The sequence below is a fragment of the Anopheles funestus genome, chromosome 3RL (assembly GCF_943734845.2).
Source record: "Anopheles funestus chromosome 3RL, idAnoFuneDA-416_04, whole genome shotgun sequence".
Lineage (NCBI taxonomy): Eukaryota > Metazoa > Arthropoda > Insecta > Diptera > Culicidae > Anopheles > Anopheles funestus.
In genome coordinates, this window is record NC_064599.1 from 49,887,127 (window position 1) to 49,911,263 (window position 24,137).

Genomic DNA, 24,137 nt, shown 5'->3' on the forward strand with positions numbered 1-24,137 from the left:
TTATGTTTCGAGACACAGACACCTGAGGGCATGGCCGTCCAAGAAGAAAATGTAGCAATTGGTGCCATCTATCGACCACAGGTCAAAGATTGGCGATCCGTTGGAGCTTTCGCGAATAGCTCTGGCCACAGACATGGTAGCGATTAGTGGTGCATGGACGAAATCTAGCCACAAGTGCCATCTAGCCATGGCCAGAAGAAAGTTTGGCGATATCTTGGATACCGGCGGAGCTATGGGGCAAAGTTGGGCCAAAAATGAGGAAAATTTTACTGTTTCACAAACAGCGTATGGAACTTGGTTCCTCGATGTTATTCATCACTTTTCACTATGCGAAAACCTCCTTACAATTTAATAGTAATTGTAAAAAAAATCAAATTCAGGCCACATTGCATAGTCTCCGAACCACCCTGTACGAAAAATTGACACGCAGATGAGTGACCGTGAGTGGGGGGGGTCGTGTTTCAGACTTTAGCCATCTAGGAATACCTGTATAAATGTAATAACCAAATCATGTAATCAATAAAATCAGCTAAAAGCGAAAATTTACGTGTAGTTGCCACTTAGGCGCTGAGCGTTTTTCGAACATATCGAACTATCGTTGAACGTCATGTTAACGTCAATATTTGTCTGGCAGCGCTGCAGCAAATCGAAACGTCTGATTCACAAGAAGCCAGACGATTTGCTGTAGTACGTGCTTACAAATGAAGAAAAACAAAGTTACGTTCTAGTGATGGAAAATAGTGTAGTTGGATGTGTGGTGCTGTGCATGTAGTGATATGGTGCTTTTTATATAGTGTGAAGTAAAGCCGATTGGTTCGAGAAAAAAATATATAAAAGTTATCTGATGATTGCTTAGGAAATCGTTCAATCGTTGTACTGATACGATTCCGGACTTCAAGATGGAATGCTGTAAGTTAACCGATAATTAACCAAAGTTTCGTTGTAATAGTTTTATTCTTAAGCTGTTTTAGATTCATGCAGTCGTTTAGCAGATGTACGAAGTCCGCTTCTTTACAAAACGTTGTAGTGAAAATCAAGAGCTTCATTCGAAGCTGTGTAGTTCGAAGATGGTATTCCCAACGCTGCAAATTGATGAAAGGATAGCTAGCATTGAATGAAAGTAAGTTGGTTCCACGTTTTGTGGATTGAACAGGATGTTCGTAAGTTCGTAAGGATGGAGTCGTAAGTTTAATGCAATACATTTCATTTTAGGTTACAATTAATGAAAATAATCTCGCGGGAACATTACCGACGTACGATTACGCAAGTGAGTTTTTTTTTCACGTTTTCATGATTATTATGAAAATGTTTCCATTTATTTCTATACGGTTCTTCTGTTCGCTTTGCATACAATGGATGGTCCTTTCTTTCAACTGTTCACAGTCAAAGATATATTATAAAACATGCTTATCAGTTCGTTACGATGAAGTTTGTGTAGATTTATCTATAGTTTTAACAATATGGTCCAGATGTCATAATTTTTTGTGGAGTTGCAAAGGAAGCACCGAGTTAATGATAAATGATATACTGAATGAATCTAAGATATTTTACAGCTAGCTGGTAGTGAATCTCCATCGTGGCCAATTGCGCTGTATTATCCGCGTATAATTCAACTCAAAATGATGATAAATGATGTTCATATCCAGCTTTCTGATGAAAAAGGCTTTAGGAAGACAGATATGGTTAATTAGGGAAAACATGTTTCAACTTTGTTATGGGGTTTCTTGCAACCTCAAGCCTCAAGTGATCTTGGCCTGTCATTTCTAGTCTACCTGGACATTTAAACACTTGTGGATGGCATTTGATATCCGGTTTTTTTATCAACATTTCAATGAATAGCTTTTAATTTTAATATGCATTACCGCATGACCACCAGAAATGCCAAAGTCTCATGTCCATGAATTTGCTCAGGGGACTAGATAAATCATTTTGTAAAAAAATTACTAAGCATATAATTACCCTAGCTAGGATTTCTACTGCCATTGGATGCGATGCTTTCCCTTCACGCACTTGTTCTTGGAGACATCTCGTTGCCAAATATGGTGCCGATTACGAACCATGTTTTTATACCTAAATCCTTTCATCGTTTTGTCCCCACCTTAGTTTTTTTTTGTTTTTCGATGTCAATGATCATGGAAATCTTTGCATTCGAAATATTATCAAGATGATCAAAAGATTGGTTTGAACAGAAGGCATTCTTAAACTGAAGGTTTGCCAACAAATAGAGTAAATCAAAGTTACGATCTAGTGATGGAAAATGGTGTCGTTGGATGTGTTGTGCAGTGCAAGCAGTGATATGGTGCTTGTGGTATAGTGTGAAGAAAAAATATTAAGTGGAACTGTGTGATTTACCTGATGATTGTTTAGAAAATCGTTCACCGGTTGCACTGATACGGTTTCGGAACATGGAATATTGTAAGTTAAACGATAATTAACCCAATTTCCATTATAATGGTTGTATTCTAAAGCTGTTTTTGGTTTATGCAACCGTTTAGCTACGAAGTACGTTTGCCTACAAAAAATCAAGGACGAGTTCCAAAATGATATTCTCGTCGCTACGGTAGCATCGAACGAGAGGATTGCAATGGATGAAGGTAAGTTGGTTCCATGCTTTGTGGATTGAATTGGATGTTCAATTAAATAATTTCACTCGCCAGAATATTCTCGATGAACGATTACCCATGTGAACAGTGCATGTTATGGTTGTTTGTTTTGACACGTTTTCAATATTAATATTTATGATGTTAATAAGTCCCACCTCATACCCCAACACAGGTTTAAGAAAGACGGCATGCAAGGCCCCGATTTCAATTCCTTGTCTCGGCAGCGGGCCTACGCATCTTAACTGATTAAAATTCCGTGGGATGCCTGTACAGATGTATCATTCAGCCACTTCTATGTAGAAGCGAGCGAGACATGTAGAAGCGACTCTGGCTGTCCTCCTCCGCTCAGATTCTGCTGTTCATATTAAATAACATTAACATATTAAAATAACAGAAAATCTTTGAATTATTAATTTAAAGATATTCTGTTATTTTTATTTTTAATTAATATGAACAGCAGAATCTTCCTTAACGGTTTTTATGCCTCAAACCCGGAAAAAAATTTATGGAAATTTTAAAACACACTTGACAGCTCGATAAAAATAATATGTAAAGGTGACGAAATTCAACTTGACAAAATAAAGTTTTAGAACCACGGAAACGAATTATTCACAGGACGATGAAATAGTCCTTTACAGAAATTAAAATGTCAGTTGAATGAAAAAAATAGCCTGAAAAACGCTGTATAATTTACTAGCTTAGCCGGCAAACCTAGCTTTGCCTTTAAACATGCCTTTTGTAATTAAAGCAAACATTCTGAGTGTTCAATCTTGATTCGTGTGGTATTATTAGAGTAGCGATTAGAGAATATCGTTGATTATTTGAAAATTCTTTAATTATGACCATTCTTAATCCAAATGATGTTCCCAATCAAATTTTTATTCTTCTTTTGTTCGTTTCTGACACTTCAGGAGGCATGATCAAACATTTTGCCAACAATTATAATACGTGGGACATCAGGCATCGGAAATGACATCTCGAACTAAAACAATGAAAAAGGGTATTACAAAAGTATACAATTTTAAAAATTAACACATAAATCAAGTGGTTTCTTTTGACTGTAAATTTCGGTATTAGTAAAGCAACGTCTATCAGCACGAAGCCTGCGAGGGAAAGCAGTTAGTTAATGTTCGCTTTGATGATGCGCAAAAGAGTTTCTGTAGTATTATTAAACATCGTGAATCGCCATTGAACTATTATGACTCTTGAAATTTTGCAGGTGCGCTCTAATAGAAACCTTACTTTAACCCACGTAACTTACATCAATCCAATCAATTATTCCATTTAATAATTTAATTGATTTACGATTATTTATTATTACGGATTTTATTATTACGGATTTAATTTACGCGATTCATCCTCTTTGTGGTCGTCTTCACGGGTTCGCTTGACTCCTCTGATAGAATTTTTTTTCCCGGACGACGCACAGCGATTTAATCAGGTCATTTTTAATGAACTTGAAATCCAGTCGATATTTTTCCAATATTTTTGGTTGGATTATATTCCACATATCTTCGAATTAACCAGCAGTTAGATTGATCAATTCGAACTCGAAAGAGATCTGAAAAATATCAATTTGAGCAAATATATTCCTACTTCTTACGGGCATTTACATACCAATTCTCCTTTGAAGGCTGAAGCTGCAGAGCAGAAGGCCATAAATTGGGAAAAATCCCTCTAGCACGCTTTTCGTGGCGGTACTTCAAGGTTTGTTTCCACAAATCTTTAATTTTTAAGATAGAATGTTCCGAAAGAACAATTGTTTCCAGTTCAAATACCTATGAAGAAAGTTAATATTAATAAAAAAATAAATAAATATAACAAACTTCGTATCTGATCCTACCAAATCATCAATGCTTTCTTCACGTGCGTCACGTTCGTTGGTATTTTTGAAGTAGACGGAGTTTTGTCATCGTTCCTCGTTCTGTGGAATACCCGACTACTGGATTTTTTGGAAAGGGTTTCCATTCGATAATGAATAGAACCAGCATGCCGTCCTGATCCTCGTCCACCTTTGTGAAACCACGCTGCCTGCAAAGTATCTTAAGTTTAAACGGAATTCGTTTTATCTTTTTTCTATCTTTATTAATTACACTGCTGTGCAGTATAAAATTCAATCAAAGTGATAGAAGGAGATAGCACGAGATTCAAATGCGCGGGTGTAAATTTTAAATTGGCAGGGCTATTATGAAACGCAGACATCTTTTCAAACGTCACACAAAGTTGCTTTTCGTGTTATGTCATTCCGTTTGACTTTCTGTTTGGCTCGAAAGAAGTTTAAAAATCAATGTAGGCTTGTCGTGAAACGGAATGTCAATTTGCGTTACAAGAGCCAAACGGAAGCAAACATTACTCAAGCGACTTTCCGTCATTTGGTTGCTACGGAAATTACTACCACCAGTAGAAAATCGTATAACATGTAAGTTTAGAACGGAACGAATAAATAGGAGCGTGTTCATAACAGACAGAATACCTTTTTAATCAATATTTTATATTCGATTTTCAGGGAAAACGATGAGGGACGCACTACTACAGTGTAATATGAAAAAAAATGGTCGATATGATGGAAACTGCTCCAGACATCGCCAGATCATTCAAACCCGATTCTGGACCGACTTGGCGGAAAATCTAAATGCATTAGGGCCGCTAGTTAGACCCACTGTCACATGGAAACGTGTTTGGTTTGACTACAAGTGTGCTATGAAGAAAAAATTGCGGCTTAACAACAATTCCATTCATGCAACTGGTGGTGGGCCGGAGCGCCTTAAGCCTCTGAATGAGTTGAAAGAGAGAGTTTCAAACCTCACTAACTTAAATTTAACAATAGTGGGCAATACAGGCAAATCACATGGCTACCATCCACCGCCAACAGAGATAAATAACAACCAGAGCTGTTAGCTGAGCAAATGTTAAGAAATGAACACATATAACTTATCTAAGTAGTTGTAGAGCATTTAATAAGAACTGAAATAAGCGCCGTGAATTTTTACTAAATTAATTTCCAAATTTATTTTCCATGGATCTATGCGTAAACGTGTCGCATTTTCACACACATAAATATGTTCTAAAGCTTCAAATAGGAAATGATTTTAAGAAATAACAAAAGAAAGTTAAGTAGGTACCATCAATTAACTTAAATTATCTTAAATAAGATAAATAATTAATATCAATTTGGCATGGCTCACAAATTGGCATTTAGTGCGCTCGAAGTATGTATTCTCTTACCGCAGCAGAAGATGGTAGGGAGTTTAAGGCTATTTTCATATACTGCTATAAGTTTACGGTCTAGACAAGAATGGTCATTGAAATATCATTGAACATCCCACAAGCTTTCACTCATCTCACAATGAATGCTGAGGTACCATGTGTGTTTGTACCTGGTACGACAGTGCAGAATTCTTCCACTCTACTATAGTGCAGAACTCACTTGCATTGGAAATTCTTCTATTTTATATGCAATGCACATATTGTACAAAGCACAGCACACATTAATGATTTGAGTTGCTTTCTCCGGAGTATAATGTAACTGTCTAGCTCCCAATAGACATCGAAAGCGGTTCTTTAGGACACCAAAGGTACGTTCAATAATCTCACGACCTTCGCGTGGTATGTATTAAACGTCGCTTCTGGTGAATCTGGAACAGCGTTACGTTTTGGTATCACAAACCAGGGTTTAGATGGATATGCTGAGTCACCTATAAAAAAATAAATTGTCACGCCCGTTTACATCATACGGCGGGTTATAAGTGACCTAATACTCTGTAGCTGGGCTGCCCAATTTCGTTTTTTTGTGCAAAAAAGTTGTCGAACTGCGCATCGTGATTTGCCCCGCTGTACTTCGCGTTTACATACCGTATGCGCATCAAATGATCGCACACCTAAAAATATATTTCACATGAATGGCGTCAGAAAGTGTGGATATCACTTCTGGATAAGAAGTATCGCCGCGCCTCTTGCTGCTCTTCACTACTCATTTCTACATTTATCCATTTAGAGCACAAAGTGTCTTCTAAAATTTTTAAAGTTTTTGCAAAAACGACTGAAAATGTCGGTTGAGCAATTGCTACGTTGAAGCTCCGTCCTGCACCACGTTGATAGCTTCCTTCGGCTAAGAACCGCAACGTTGCAGCAAACATTTCCCCATGATTCAAACCTTTTCCTTTTGTTGGAGGAAACTTGGGAGCAATCTTAGTAAGGATGTCCTTAAACATCTCCTTAGAAATGCGGAAATCTTTCGTAAAACTAGAATGAAAAGAAAAGAATAAGGGTTAACTTATCCCATTTCAATAAACTTCTAGTACGCATGGTTCGGTAGTTGCAAGGGTTCGGCCATACTGCGTAGCAATCGTCGCTGCGGGACAAGATTTTCCACTTTTTCGTTATCACTGCTTTGATAGCTCATATGTCTAAATAAAATCGATGAAACTTTCGTCGACTCCAACGAGCAACCATAATGCAAATTTGCTTTCCGTTTGAATTGTGACATTCCGTTTGTGAAATCTCCGTTTGAGTTTCATAATAAGGCTTTTGGTGTCATGACAGTATTGCTATTTGTAATGCCGGTAGTACATACGGTACATCTGAAACGTTTGAGGCCAAAATTGGATACGTTTTCACCAATGATTTAGCAAGCATTACTTTAAGATCCGTTTGTGGACACCTGAAAAATATGAAATTAGTATATCAACAAACACTTTTCATTATTTTTCAATAATACTTACACGCCGTAATTACTTGCTAGCCAATCAAAAATTATGTGATTAATTTTTTTGTTGGTGATTCTCGTTAGGTTTGATGCCTTCTGTCAATAATTCGTGAATTTGTTTTCCTTCGTCACATAGCAGAAGGAGAAGGCTTACGTCTATTTCCTTAACGAGAAAAAATGGAACATGGTAGGTACTTCTTTGCATGTAAAACACACCGTAACTAGTGTTGTGCTTAATGAATCTTCTGAATAGAGTCATTCATATGAATCTTCAGTGAAGAATCATTCAATTCATGAGTCGACTCCCAACAGATTCATGAATCTTCGAAGATTCATGAATCTTCGAAGATTCATAAATCCTCAAAGATTCATGAATCCTCAAAGATTCATGAATCCTCAAAGATTCATGAATCCTCGAAGATTCATGAATCCTCAAAGATTCATGAATCCTCAAAGATACATGAATCTCCGAAGATTCATGAATCCTTGAAGGTCCATGGGTCCTCGATGATTTATGAATCCTTAAAGATTCACGATTTTGCGTATTCTTTACGCATATTGACTTCTTCTTCTTCTTCTTGTTCGGTTAGAACGGCCTGGCCGTATCAAGACTTATTTTACCACGTAGCAGGATAGTCAGTCTACGGGGAGACGGTCCGGATGGGATTTGATACCCAGTCATTCAGTGTATACCGGCGCCGTTTATCACATACACCATCGGGTCGCCCAAAGGCGCAGCAAGGCGCAGCTACACTACCGCATTAAATAATTTGCTCTAAACCTTCCCACCTGCTAACAACCTGGGAAAAATAATCATAAAAAATGCAAACCGACTTCCATTCACAAAATGGTTACAATTGAAGTCAAGTTGCGTAAAGAATACGCAAAATCATGAATCTTTGAGGATTCATAAACCGTCGAAGACTCATGGATCTTCAAGGATTCATGAATCTTCGAGGATTCATGAATCTTTGAGGATTCATAAATCTTTGAGGATTCATGAATCTTTGAGGATTCATGAATTTTGGAGGATTCATGAATCGTTGAGGATTCATGAATCTTCGAAGATTCATGAATCTTCGAAAATTCATGAATCTTTGACATTCAGATTCAGAATCATTCATTCAGTTCAAAGATTCATTCAGATTCATGAATCTGAATCAGATTTACCCAACACTAACCGTAACTGATAATACTCACCGTGTCAAGATTGCATGTGTTAAGAGTAGGACTAAAGCTTCTCGTTGGTCCTTCATGCTTCTGCGTTTCTTGTTCATCTTTGTTGGGATACATTTCTACGTCCATTGTCCAAAACAGTATGAAGCGAAAGTGATATGTGAATGTATTTGTTCAAACGAAACAAATTTTTCGCATCGTTCTACTGCAACTTCATACGCTTCTAGGAAATCATCATATTCATTGGTTTTGCATAACTTAAGTAGCAGAAAGATTGCAGTATTTATAACCACTATCTCCACGATAATGGCATACGACGGATAATATTCATCATCGTGGTTTTTCCACTAGCAAGTTTTTCTTGAAGTCGATCCAATTTATCGTTACTTTGTTGGGAACAAAAACATATGGAACACACAAATCTATGTAGCGAGCACTGCAACAATGTTCTCGCTTAATTAAGTTTCTTCCATAATATGTAATACTATCAGTAAATGGATTATCCAGTAGATCTATGGCCATTGTAAAACATTGTCGTTGTGCTAAGCTTTTACATATATTTTTGAAATTCCGGCAAGTTGAAGATTGGTTTTTGTTTGGCTTGTTCTTTTGCTCGAACACTAAACAGTTATACAGACGAATGAGTTCCTCTAAAGTAACTAACATATGATCAGGTATAATTGTGGACATCAAAATACGGGCTATGGCAAATGACCGATCATACGCATATATTTGCAATCTGCGGGGACCTTGTCGATAAACAAAAATGAGAATAAACGGAGCAGTAGCAGGTTTTGTGATGCAGTCTGTTTGAGTTTGTGAGTACTGGGTTTAGATAGCATTCCATAAGTAAAGTTCGCACATGGTCTATTCTTTCTGTCGATGTATTCATAGGCAAATAAATGTATGCGATCATTGATGAATGATGCATTGAAACCCAACGACTTATTTTTATGATAGTGGCCTAATACTAGCTAAATAGTTGTTGGCACTAATCCTTCTGCTATGTCATGCATCGTGTCCAAAGCAAAATTTTGTGTAATGTTATAGTATTGCAGATCATTCAATATACAATTACCACGTTTCAATCCGCAATCTGAAGGCTTGATTTCTCCGGAATTGACCTTATTTAAGTTGTGATCATACCACTCTTTCGTACGCGTAGGAACATGTTGGAACGGATTCTCATGAAAACGCTGGTCTTGGCATAGTGCAACATGTGCAGAAGAACTTTACCATGGGCCCCAATAGTTCGAAAACCTCATGTACAGCCAGAGTATCACCGCAGAATATCGATACTACAGCTCGTAGGGTATATTTTTCTTTTCCATAGAAAACATCTACTCCATGTTCCAGTTTTTTGAGGTCATGAATAAGAGGTTCCAGTATCTTGTTGAAACCATGCTTTTTGGTGTCAATAGAGGTACAGTAGATTAGCGGAAAAATTGTTTTTGGAGAACTATTCCACTTGCATGGAAAATTTTCTATTTTCAAATCGAAGACTGATACTTTGTTTATGCCTGCCCTAGAGCTCAGTGCGTTCCCGAGTTCCACATCGTCTTGATACAAGTTGAGTCGTATGGCGTCGGGGAATTTTTCAAAATATTCACTATTTTGGTATGTTTCTCTAGATCGAAAATTTGAGTATTCTTTGACGGTTGCGTTTGGCGGCAAATTATCCTTCATTAGTTCCCTGTTCTGGGGATTTCTCAAAATCAGCTTCAATGTCTCAGTGATCGGTATATACATGAAGGTTTCGTTAACCGTCACTTTTGTTGTGATACCTGCAACATGGCGAATATCTTCTCGATTTTGAAGCACTTTTTCAACTGGGGTTGGCATACTAATCGCAAAATTGTTCAAAAACTTGGTTTGTTTTGAAAGCGTTGAAACCTCCGAAAATATATATTCTACGTGGAACTTATTTAAAAAGCTTATACTTTCAGGAGCTGCCAAATCAATTTTACGGTCCTTCAAAAATATCCTTGTTTTTTCTTCAAAGTAATCACCAAGCATTTGAACTAGATGTTGACAAAGTTTTATCATTTGCGAAACTTTGGTTTGAGGTAGTGACACATCTGCCGTCAATCTGCATAACCCTAGAGCAACGGTTTTTTTTATTTGATCCAAAGTGATTTTTTCTTCTAAAAATGCATCCTGTTCTTCAATTATCGGCATGCAATTGATGACAAAATTAGTTTCCATTTCCATAAGGTTCGATTTTTGTGTAACGGAATCGTCCGCGATCTTATCGAGAGTTTCTCCGACAGTTCTGTTGGCACCGTGTGTTTTCAGCGCAATTGGGTGTTGCTTCATTATGTGCCGTTTTAATGATTTAAAATGATTGTATGTCGATCGGCATTTTGGCATCATACAATCATAATACACTTTATCCGGATCAAAGTGCTTTTGCCGGATATGTGCATTTGTATGCAGCTGTAGCTCTTCGACATAGCCAAATACTTTTTCCCGGCAGAAGAAGCATATTAGAGCTGGTACCGTAAACTTAAATGGAAAAAATTGTCATTTAAACAAACTTACTAAAAATGTCGTAGATTCTTACACCCTCCTGCTGCAGCACGTTTAAAAGATCATCCATTTTGGAAATTATTTTAGGAAATTTTCACTTGTTACACAGAATCACTCCAAAACCTGTTCGTTTCACTAATAACACAAAATGGCCATGACAGCAAACGGAGTCTCGGCTAACACGATGGTTAAAGCCCAAAGTGGGTAAAGAGACTAGGTGGGCTCATAGGTTTGACGCGGTAGACATGCTGAAAACCAATTAGAAGTTTGTGGGTTCGATTGTGATACGTATATTTTCACTCACACAGATAGCACGTTCCAAAGGATTCACACACGTACATTGACAAAAGATCGAACCCATAAACTTCAAATTTTAATTCATTTTTCTACTGCGCAGCTGTCAAATCGTTAGGGATAAGCCCACCTGATATCTATACCCACTTTGGTTAAAGTCGATACCTCGGTTATTTTGACAGTTGAGCTCGGTGACAGTTGTGTTAACGTATGTGCTCGGCATGCAGTGTTGCCGAGTTTCGGTTGAAATGTATATTTAACTCATATTTCAGTTGTTAATTGTACTGATTTTCGGCAATGGCAAATTTTCAACTGACATATCCGCAAAACATAAAAGGGCCGATGAATTTCGGCAGTGTATTTAACCGAAGTCGTGAAATATTTTTAAGTGTGTATATTCTTCAAATCTTCCAATGGGGTACGAAGGTCTTTGTGGTGCTCTCCCCGCGAGCAAAATCTTCGTTAAGCGGGCTTCTTAATGTCTTCTTAAGGACATTAAGAAGCCACTAAGAAGCCGCTTAATCTCAGCAGCCATGAAACAGGTTCAGCACCACTTTGTTCCGGAGGCACGCTGGTCAAGCATCTTCCCTATTTCCAAGTATTTTTTGATCACCACATCCCTAACTAAACTATCCAGTCACTTGAAAAACGCGTGCTCTTTCGATTCGAAGCCATTTTTATCCTTCTATATCCATTTTATCTCCCTGTTCTATGCAATAAACTAACCAAACCTTGCACTTCGAAAGCAACACAAAATATGACAAAATGGTTTTCTCCACACACAAAAATATTCCATGAGCTCAGTGTGTAAATACACAACACGGAGCACGTCGAACTTCGGCGAAGTGTGAAAAGCGCGAGACAAGAACATGGTTGACGAACGAAAAAACAGAGATAGCTTGTGTTGACACGCAAAAGTATAGGCCAACGAGGGTTGGAAGAGGATGAAACGAGGTGAAACGCATGAAAGCTTGACCGCTGGGTAGAAAGATTGCTAGAACGCGTGCCTTCTGTTTCGGTGTGATCATTATTTATATCAACTGACAACTTTATTGCCATTCGTTCCTGTGGTCGAAACCCATTTGCTAAATCTTCCAAATTTTTGGTAATGTTTCCTCCCTCAGCTTCTTCCTTTAACACGAGATTATACCATTTGTGCTTCATACCGGCGGGAAGCTTTTTGACTAAATCGTTTAGCAATCGCTGATCATCAAAAAAAATTTACTGTCATAGTTGTAGTCTCAGTCTCATACAATTGATTACTGTTTTAGGTTCATCGAGCGTCGGGTTAGGCACCGATAGTAGATCATTCAAAAATCTGGCGTAGATTAGGTTAGGGCTTCCGTATTAGTTTTTTAGCCGTTCCATGATTTTGCATAGAGTTTGTGGGTCGGTTAATAGGCGATTAACACACTGCGCAGCATCTCCCTTTAAACTGCGCTGTCTTATGAGATTCGCAATTGGAGTAAGGCTCTCATTTTGACTGGTTTGATCATATGCTGTTTTAAATTTGGCCCAGTCCTGATATTTGCCATTGAACTCCGGTAACCCAACAAGCGGTTTTCTTGGCCCGTCTTTCAAGATTTGCGAGACGAAACGCAGTATTTCATTTAAATCCGAATTTGTTGGATCAGACAGCCTCTCAACGGCTTCTGGTTTAGGCACACTCTCTAGCCTCCTACATTCATTCAACAATTATCTAACTTCTACTAGTTCGGCCGTTAGTTTAGCAACGTTTTCGGTAGCCCCCTTTGTACGTCCTTCATGCCTTTTTCTGTCTCCAGCTGTTGTTGCGAGGAATCCTCAAGTTGTTGTTTGAGGCCCATAATTGATCACCTTCCCTAGTCGTGCGTTTCTGAATGGACATGATTGTTTGGATTAAGGTTGATCTAGGGTAAAATTCAATTAAAACTTGACCACAGTCTTCGGGCAATCAACGTTTAAAAATTGTAAAACAATAAAAAAACAAATGCGTAGTGATTCCTTCACAATGATTTCCTATCCTAATCTTTCAGTCGTATAATAAGAAAATGTTTTTTTTTTATTAACCTCGTAAACCCGTAGACCGCTTGCAACCTCTTAACTTCAATCGCACATCACTCATTTGTTTCACGCACTGTTATTGTTTCTGTCGCACACTTACTGTTACTTTACTTCTTACTACACATGAAACTAACACGCGCTGAAACACTTCACTGACACACCGAAACTTCGGGTTACCTCGGCCGGTTGGACAGAACTTCTGGTTACCTTGGCCGGTTGGCCGGAACTTCGGGTTACCTCAGCCGGTTGGCCGGAACTTCGGGTTACCTCAGCCGGGTGGCCGGAACATCGGGTTACTTCAGCCTGTTGCCGGAACTTCCTTCGCTCAGATCGCCTCGGCAGGTATGCCGGAACTTCCTTCCATCAGATTGCCTCGGCAGGTTTTCCGGAACCTCTTTCGGATCACCTCGGCAGATTTGTCGGAAATTCCTTCCCTCAGATCACCTCGGCAGGTTCGCCGGAACTTCTTTCCCTCGGATCGTCTCGGCAGGTTCGCCGAAACTTCCTTCCCTGAGATCGCCTCGGCAGGTTTGCCGGAACCTCGCTGAGTGATCGCCGAAGGCAATAAAAAGGTGGAGGGCTTGCTCACTCCTCTCTGAAGCCACCAAATTGTAAAGTTCAAAGGCAATATTCCTGCTCCTATTGCCTCCTCCAGTGAGCAACGCTACTCCTTTGGCCGAATCACTTTCTCTAACACATAAAAGGACATAACACAATTTGGAGTGAAGTAAAAAGGCATTTTATTAAAATTATATAATGCGTCGACGTGCGACAATAACACGCCGCGCTAGCGATGGATCATTCATTTTTTATTCTTCATTCATTTTTTATTAGGCCAAATGACCTTCGAAATAATCCCTTCCGATGCAATGCACCTCTTCCACCTCTTCTCCCACTCCTCGATAGGGTCAAAACGGTGTCTCCGAAGCTTCCGTTTTAGCTTGTTGAACAGCCAGAAGTCGGCTGGCGCCAAATCTGGTGAATACGGCGGTTGCGGAACAATATGGGTGGCAGTTATTGCGAAAACTTCCTCAAAATGATGGCCGTATGCTGCTGCATTATCGTGGTGCAGAAACCAGCTGTTGTTTTTCCACAAATCCGGCCGCTTTCGCCGTATGGAGGTCCGCAACTGCTGCATTACGCTTAGATAGTTTCACCGTTTGGCCTTTCGGAAGAAATTCCTTGTGAATCACCCCCAGGTAATTAAATAGGACCGGTACTCGCTGGTGTGGTCTGTTGTTTCCGGGTCGTATGCGTAAATCCACGTTTCGTCGCCAGTTGTAATCGATTTCAGCTTTCTAGGATAGTCTGTTATCATCGTTTTGCAGACTCTTTCGATTCGAAGCCATTTTTATCCTTCTATATCCATTTTATCTCCCTGTTCTATGCAATAAACTAACCAAACCTTGCACTTCGAAAGCAACACAAAATATGACAAAATGGTTTTCTCCACACACAAAAATATTCCATGAGCTCAGTGTGTAAATACACAACACGGAGCACGTCGAACTTCGGCGAAGTGTGAAAAGCGCGAGACAAGAACATGGTTGACGAACGAAAAAACAGAGATAGCTTGTGTTGACACGCAAAAGTATAGGCCAACGAGGGTTGGAAGAGGATGAAACGAGGTGAAACGCATGAAAGCTTGACCGCTGGGTAGAAAGATTGCTAGAACGCGTGCCTTCTGTTTCGGTGTGATCATTATTTATATCAACTGACAACTTTATTGCCATTCGTTCCTGTGGTCGAAACCCATTTGCTAAATCTTCCAAATTTTTGGTAATGTTTCCTCCCTCAGCTTCTTCCTTTAACACGAGATTATACCATTTGTGCTTCATACCGGCGGGAAGCTTTTTGACTAAATCGTTTAGCAATCGCTGATCATCAAAAAAAATTTACTGTCATAGTTGTAGTCTCAGTCTCATACAATTGATTACTGTTTTAGGTTCATCGAGCGTCGGGTTAGGCACCGATAGTAGATCATTCAAAAATCTGGCGTAGATTAGGTTAGGGCTTCCGTATTAGTTTTTTAGCCGTTCCATGATTTTGCATAGAGTTTGTGGGTCGGTTAATAGGCGATTAACACACTGCGCAGCATCTCCCTTTAAACTGCGCTGTCTTATGAGATTCGCAATTGGAGTAAGGCTCTCATTTTGACTGGTTTGATCATATGCTGTTTTAAATTTGGCCCAGTCCTGATATTTGCCATTGAACTCCGGTAACCCAACAAGCGGTTTTCTTGGCCCGTCTTTCAAGATTTGCGAGACGAAACGCAGTATTTCATTTAAATCCGAATTTGTTGGATCAGACAGCCTCTCAACGGCTTCTGGTTTAGGCACACTCTCTAGCCTCTTACATTCATTCAACAATTATCTAACTTCTACTAGTTCGGCCGTTAGTTTAGCAACGTTTTCGGTAGCCCCCTTTGTACGTCCTTCATGCCTTTTTCTGTCTCCAGCTGTTGTTGCGAGGAATCCTCAAGTTGTTGTTTGAGGCCCATAATTGATCACCTTCCCTAGTCGTGCGTTTCTGAATGGACATGATTGTTTGGATTAAGGTTGATCTAGGGTAAAATTCAATTAAAACTTGACCACAGTCTTCGGGCAATCAACGTTTAAAAATTGTAAAACAATAAAAAAAACAAATGCGTAGTGATTCCTTCACAATGATTTCCTATCCTAATCTTTCAGTCGTATAATAAGAAAATGTTTTTTTTTTATTAACCTCGTAAACCCGTAGACCGCTTGCAACCTCTTAACTTCAATCGCACATCACTCATTTGTTTCACGCACTGTTATTGTTTCTGTCGCACACTTACTGTTACTTTACTTCTTACTACACATGAAACTAACACGCGCTGAAACACTTCACTGACACACCGAAACTTCGGGTTACCTCGGCCGGTTGGACAGAACTTCTGGTTACCTTGGCCGGTTGGCCGGAACTTCGGGTTACCTCAGCCGGTTGGCCGGAACTTCGGGTTACCTCAGCCGGGTGGCCGGAACATCGGGTTACTTCAGCCTGTTGCCGGAACTTCCTTCGCTCAGATCGCCTCGGCAGGTATGCCGGAACTTCCTTCCATCAGATTGCCTCGGCAGGTTTTCCGGAACCTCTTTCGGATCACCTCGGCAGATTTGTCGGAAATTCCTTCCCTCAGATCACCTCGGCAGGTTCGCCGGAACTTCTTTCCCTCGGATCGTCTCGGCAGGTTCGCCGAAACTTCCTTCCCTGAGATCGCCTCGGCAGGTTTGCCGGAACCTCGCTGAGTGATCGCCGAAGGCAATAAAAAGGTGGAGGGCTTGCTCACTCCTCTCTGAAGCCACCAAATTGTAAAGTTCAAAGGCAATATTCCTGCTCCTATTGCCTCCTCCAGTGAGCAACGCTACTCCTTTGGCCGAATCACTTTCTCTAACACATAAAAGGACATAACACAATTTGGAGTGAAGTAAAAAGGCATTTTATTAAAATTATATAATGCGTCGACGTGCGACAATAACACGCCGCGCTAGCGATGGATCATTCATTTTTTATTCTTCATTCATTTTTTATTAGGCCAAATGACCTTCGAAATAATCCCTTCCGATGCAATGCACCTCTTCCACCTCTTCTCCCACTCCTCGATAGGGTCAAAACGGTGTCTCCGAAGCTTCCGTTTTAGCTTGTTGAACAGCCAGAAGTCGGCTGGCGCCAAATCTGGTGAATACGGCGGTTGCGGAACAATATGGGTGGCAGTTATTGCGAAAACTTCCTCAAAATGATGGCCGTATGCTGCTGCATTATCGTGGTGCAGAAACCAGCTGTTGTTTTTCCACAAATCCGGCCGCTTTCGCCGTATGGAGGTCCGCAACTGCTGCATTACGCTTAGATAGTTTCACCGTTTGGCCTTTCGGAAGAAATTCCTTGTGAATCACCCCCAGGTAATTAAATAGGACCGGTACTCGCTGGTGTGGTCTGTTGTTTCCGGGTCGTATGCGTAAATCCACGTTTCGTCGCCAGTTGTAATCGATTTCAGCTTTCTAGGATAGTCTGTTATCATCGTTTTGCAGACTTCGACGCGATCGAGGTAGGACCTAAAAAGGGAGCGGGGAAGTTGAAATACCGTCCGGCAGAGGGCGCCGGATTTGTCCGGCTCGGAGCTCGGAAATAAAGAAAATTGTAAAAGCTAAAACATCCGGTTGCGTTGTGCGACAAGCAGGTTCCGGTATCTCGACACCAGGCTAGACCTCACCCGCTTCAACCCCAAAACGTCTTTCAGGATGGTGTTGACCGAGGTTTTGGAAATCCCAACACTTTCCGAAAGGTCTCGTATCGTCAACCGACGATTGTTGACCATCAAAAACCCTTGATTTGGACGACGTGGGCGTCGTCGGTCGAGGTGGATGGTCTCCCCGGACGGTCCTTGTTGAGCGCAAAAGGGATAGCGGACTGGTTCGGATTCTCTTGGAGACGAATACATGCAACTTCGAAGGCTTCCAGCTCGAGTTCATCCTTAGTTAGCTAATAGTTCATTATAATAATTTATGCACTAGAATTCATCATTCCGGCCAGCTAAATGCAATCGGTTGTATTTTAATAAGCTAATTAACTAATTCAGTAATTTCATGCACATCCAGTTGAGTTCAACTTATTCTATAAATTCAAGTATAAAGGAAAATTCAAGTGAGTTCAAATCTATTCTATCCCGCAATAATGCAATAATGCATGGAAGTAAACATATTTTAGCAATTGGCCTTGCTATTTCTTGCTGAGTGGCAGTGCGCTATGTGGCTACTCATACAACTCCGTCCTTACCAGGATGAGTTTTAACAATACACCTCATAGGTCAACGAGAAGGACTAACATTGTCTTCATTAATGATTACTAACAACACGCCTGGCAAAATATTTAAACCTTTCTTTTTTCATTTTGTCTGCAGTTGTTGTCCTCTACATTCAAATAATCTACATTCCACCGTTTCCAAAAATGTCGCATTTTTTATGAACAACGTGCCACTGAGTTAAACGATTCTGTAGGATGTCTATCATATACATCTCAGGTACAGTTCGTAAATGAGAGCCTGTTAAGGAATGCCCTGGCGTAAGTACTTCATATGATGCCGGATCGTCTGTTATTTGAGTTAATGGTCGTGAATTAAGGCATGCTTCGATTTCTGCTTATAACGTTGTGAGATCTTCGAATGTCATGGATGACTCTCCCATGACCCTGACTAAATGATGCTTGAACGAACGGACCGCAGATGCCCAGAGTCCATCAAAATGATATAGCTCGTTGTGGTATAAACTTCCATTTAATCTCGTTCTCACTAACCCAAGAATTTATCGCTTATTGATGCTCATTGGAATGTAATAGTTTGTATATATTGTTTAGCTCATGTGCCGCACCCTGAAAGTTTGTTCCATTATCGGAATGGAGTTCGCTAACTAAACCTCGGCGCGCAACAAATCGTTTCATTGCAGCTAAGAATGCAGCTGTAGTTAAAACAGACACTAACACAGACATTCACACGGCGACACCAAATCGTCCGGTTGTGCTTTGTATCTGCTCCGGCTTTGCGTACTGTCTTTGCTGTTTTTCGTGATCAGGACATTCTGTGTGGCTAGCATTCAATGCTTAAAAGAACTCTTGGTGCACTTAACGAACTTAATTGCCTGGATCGACTTTAGTTTGTTGTGACGACGCGTATTTTGTTCGCATTGTGTTTGCTGCATTAAGGCCGCCCTAAGCGTCATTACGATTGCCGGTTGTGTTTGGATATTGGCTCATTACTCACTACGCACTCACTACTCACAATCATGTTGTGTGCTTCGTGTGATGCACCAACTGCAAACGATACTATCGTCTACTGTAGTGGTTTCTGTGGTTCAGTTCATCACACTCATTGCACTGGAATGACACGGGACTGTACGAGGGAGCTTAGCCGCAATCAACAAATCTTCTGGATGTGCTTGAAATGTGTTCAGTTTCGCAAAGGTGCTAAGTCGCTTCTCACTTGTGAGATAGCTTCTTTACTCGAACTAGTGAAGGATGACATTTTGACCTCTCTTGAATCATCGATCTCATCATTGAAATCTTTCGTTATGAGAGAGCTTAAATCGGAGTCTGCTGCTCTCTCTGACAAATTGGCTCCGTTATCTCATCTGTCGGATCATCCTGCACCTAAACTGATCACAACTACAACTACTGCAAATACTACAAACACGTCTCATCTCGATTTCATGGACACGTATACATCATTGCCACCGGCGCTACTTACCACCACACGCACTTCACTACAAAACACGATGGATAATGGAAACGATACTTACGCATCACAGGCTAAACGCCGGACATTTGTACGTCAAACCGACAACGTGGATAACACAAACTTCAACATCGGCAGGGACAACAACACACTTTCGAGTGATCAGCAACAAACGGATAACAGGCTTACTAATAATGGGCAGTTGTCTTCCCAATCGACATCAATACACCATCATGATAAGCGCAAGTTACCCATCACCAACACAACGGCTCTCCCGGTTTCACAGCTTAACAAGCGCACTAGCACTGATCCTCACAATAAAGCTTGGCTTTATTTCACCAACGTTAAGCCTAATGTCACATCAGACTCAATGCGTGTGTGGGTTACATCTATGATAGGTTCCAATGATGTAGTAGTCCATCGGCTTACAAAACGTGGTGCTAACCTTGAAAAGATGTCTTTTATCTCTTTCAAGGTTGGTATACCATTATCACTAAAAGACACTGTGTTGTCAACGATTGATTGGCCACTACCTTTAACGGTCCGTGAGTTTGTTGTCGATCCTAATCGTCGATCTTCGGAAAGGGTGCTGTTTGATCCCTCGTCACTACCTGGGTCCATTATCAACCTTCACGGAGATCCTGTTGGACTTGTTGCTGCTACTGCTCTGAATACTGCTGATACCGTTACTCTTGCGTCAAGCTTAGTGCGTCAGTGCACAATCACACCAATACATTCACCAAGCACCCCATCGCAGTCTTCGGAGCTCCTAGAATCGGTACTGCCGGATTTTTTGGACTCACCACCTCAAGCGTCACCCATGAGCACCCCGGTAACTCACAGTTTGGAAACCACGCCCGTGCCTGTTCGCACCACCAAGCAACTATCAGTATCGTCTTAAGCCACCAATTTATGGTTTATTACCAAAATGTGCGTGGGATGCGTACTAAACATGCCAACTTGCAGCTTTCATCGGAAGAAAATGATTACGATATCATCGCTTTGACTGAGACTTGGCTAAATGATTCCTTTTCTTCCAACCTATATTTTGATTGCGAAGCCTACAACGTTTTCCGTTGTGATCGAAGTGTCCAAAATAGTAATTGCTCACGTGGTGGTGGTGTGCTTCTTGCTTGCACCTCTCGTTTCTGCTCAGTGCTTATACCAATTACTCACCCCTCGCTGGAAATGTTATGGATGCGTGTATCACTAGCCGGTTGCCGTTTTTTCATCGGTGTTATATATGTACCACCATTGATGCGTTATAATCATTCGTACTTTGCTGAGATTTCTATGTGCATGAGTGATGTGATAGCGATGATGGATCCTGAAGATTACCTCTTACTGCTGGGTGACTTTAATCAAACGGATATTGTCTGGATACCAACGGGTCCTAACAATAATATTGATGTAATCAGCAATACCACGTCATCTCGCTTCGACCATTTTACCCCGCTTAGCATTTCTTCTGGCAGATCATCGTTTATGGACATAGTTAATGTGCATGGTCTTTACCAACTGAATGGTGTACCAAACCCGAACGACCATTTCTTGGACTTAGTTTTAACTAATGTTCAGGCCGCTGCGTGTTGTACTGTCTCTCCAGCTATTTCAACATTGCTGCCTGTGGATACTCATCACCCTCCTTTAGAAGTCTCCGTGGTTCTATCCACAGACCTGCATAGTTGCAGTCCTCCGTCGTGTGCGTCTAATGCGTGTAGTTTTAATTTTCGTCGTACGGACTATCGTAAGCTCAATTCTATCCTATCTCGTGCTGACTGGTCTTTTTTTTTTGATTGTACATCAGTCGATGAGGCCGTTATATCCTTTAATACCCTGGTTACCTCTGCTCTCCATTCGTGTAGTCCTTTATTTCGCCCTCCTCCTAAACCAGTTTGGTCTGATCGTCGGCTTCGTCGCTTGAAGCGTGATAGGAGAAGGTATCTACGTGCATATCGCCGATGTCCTTCCGAATACACGCTGCGTTTATTTAAATATGCCGCCTCCGCCTACCGTTTATATAATCGGGCTCGTTACGGTTCTTATATGTCAAGGCTGCAATCACGTTTCCATTCCAATCCTTCATCCTTTTGGCGCTTCGTTAAATCTCGTAGAACCTCTAATATACTGCCCATGGAAATGTCTTTTAACTCACGCTCAGCTACTACTAACAGTGATGTGTGTGAATTGTTTGCTGATTATTTTTCTGGTATGTTTGCTGATCCAGTCCGCGACCTGAATCTTTTTGATTCAGCTCTTTCATTTACACCACATAATGCTGTTGATCTAGCTAAACTTGAAATTACCAGTGAAATGATTGAGTGTGCATTAGATAAACTCAAACTTTCCTATTCTCCAGGTCCTGATGGCATTCCTGCGTCTGTTCTGAAAAACTGTCGTGATTCTCTTGCTCCAGTCCTACTAAGACTTTTTAATTTGTCTCTCTCGACTGGGACTTTTCCTATTTCGTGGAAATCATGTTGGCTTTTTCCAATTCATAAAAGAGGCTGTCGATCGTCTATACCAAATTACCGTGGAATAACAAAAACATGTGCCACGGCAAAAACTCTCGAATTATCTGTTTACCCCAGTATACTTTTTAGCGCTAGTTCTTTCATCAGCGTTAAACAACATGGATTTATGCCGGGCCGATCTACTTCCACCAGTCTCATGTGTTTTGTTGCCAAGATCTTCCGCAATTTTGATGCGGGGTTACAAGTAGACACCATATACACTGATTTCCGTGCGGCCTTTGATAGTCTTTCTCATGAGCTATTGTTAGCTAAACTATCTAAACTGGGCTTTGGTAAGGCAATAACTGTTTGGCTATCTTCTTACCTAAAGGATCGTCAATGCAGCGTAAAAATTGGTCCTTATGTATCTAGATGTTTTAACTGTTCTTCTGGTGTTCCTCAAGGTAGTGTACTCAGTCCCCTCCTGTTTGCTTTGTTTGTAAATGATGTTTGTAATGTTTTGCCTCCGGATGGTTATCTCCTTTATGCTGATGACATCAAAATCTTTTATACTATCTCCTCCTTAGACGATTGCTATCTTCTCCAGCAGTATCTGAATTCTTTCTCTTACTGGTGCTCATCTAATTTTCTTTCATTATGTCCTAATAAATGCTCTATTATTTCTTTCACTCATTCTCGTAACCCTATTTCTTATAATTACTCTCTCTCAAATGTTTCACTGGTTCGTGTTTCGTCTATTCGTGACCTTGGGGTAATACTTGACGATAGGTTAAACTTCAAGCTACATGTTGATGAAGTCCTTTCGAAATCCTACAGAACCCTGGGATTTATCCTTCGTGTTACCTCGGACTTCAAGGACCCAATATGCCTACGATCTCTGTATTGTTGTTTAGTTCGCTCTGTATTGGAGTACGCCTGTGTTGTCTGGTGCCCTTATGGCATTGATAGGTGTACCAGAATTGAAAAATTACAGAAGTACTTCACCAGAGTGTTCTATAGACGATTGTTTGGTTCTTCTTCTCTTCCGACATATGAGACACGATGTCTTCTGTTTGGGCTGGAGTCTTTAACTTTGAGACGTCACTTGGCCCAAGCTTGTTTCATTGGTGGCTTACTGAGAGGTTCTACTGATGCTCCGGAATTGCTTGCTTCTGTATGTTTATATGTTCCCTCCCGTTCCCTCCGTCCTCGTGATCCTTTGGCATTAGAAACTCGACAGACGCTTTATTGCCACAACGATCCGCTCCTTTCATGCTTCAGGTGGTTCAACCGATTCTACGACGATTATGATTTTAACTCCTCACTTGCTTCCTTTCGTACTCGTGTTTTAAACACCCCTCATGTATCTTAACGTTATCCTTGTCTCTTGTTTTATCCTTTTCCTTCACTTCCGCTTTGAGTTTACGTTAGTATTGTTAATTTTTATTGTTAATTTTTAGTATTAATTTTTGTATTAGTTCTAAGTTTATAATTAGGATCATTGTTTAGCCTAAATGGCAGATATATGTATTTATAATAAAAACATAAAAACATAAAAACTCCAAATATATGTATTGCTGGCTTAAGGAAACACACGAGTACTGATGCATATGTCTTTCTAGGGACTGCTCTTCTACATATGTGAACCATTTACGCATATCGGACCACAGTAATCAACTCCGGTAATACTAAACGCTCTAGCTTGGTTCATTCTCGCAGCTGATAAATCAGCCATCGGTTGTTCCAATGTTACTGCCTTGCATCGGAAACACTTAACGCATTCGTGCAACACCTTTCTCGAAACTTGTCGCGCTCTTAAATCCAATACAATCCAATACGGGTGCGGCACATGTCTGCACTGCTCCCTCTTCGGCGTCTGATGGATTTTGGTCACTGTATTCGCCACAAACGTCTTCCACGAATTCAGTGATGAATTCAACCAATGTAACACCGTCATAGAGTCAGTCCAAAATACCACCCGTTGCGTAAAGCTTAACGCTGCACTCACCACCTTGTATAGCCTAGTTGCCAGATAAGCGCCACATAACTCCAGACGTGCTATTGTGTGCTTGACCGATAACGATGCCACTTTA

General features: G+C 40.5%; 2 protein-coding genes across 2 annotated transcripts in view; both read right to left on the bottom strand.

The window, feature by feature from the left end:
- Nucleotides 1–21,143, bottom strand: part of LOC125769473 (uncharacterized) — a 103,087-nt gene extending 81,944 nt beyond the window's left edge. The window contains exon 1 of the mRNA XM_049438207.1: nucleotides 21,134–21,143. The gene's annotated coding sequence lies outside the window, so the exon portion shown is untranslated. The remainder of the gene's footprint in view (nucleotides 1–21,133) is intronic.
- On the bottom strand, nucleotides 8,487–18,835 carry LOC125769644 (uncharacterized). Its single transcript, XM_049438451.1, has 3 exons — nucleotides 16,366–18,835; nucleotides 16,306–16,335; nucleotides 8,487–13,617 (listed from the first exon to the last, which is right to left on the bottom strand). The coding sequence occupies exon 3, from the start codon at nucleotides 10,855–10,857 to the stop codon at nucleotides 9,670–9,672; it is 1,188 nt and encodes a 395-aa protein (XP_049294408.1). The 5' UTR covers nucleotides 10,858–13,617; nucleotides 16,306–16,335; nucleotides 16,366–18,835; the 3' UTR covers nucleotides 8,487–9,669.
- Nucleotides 21,144–24,137: the final 2,994 nt, after the last annotated feature.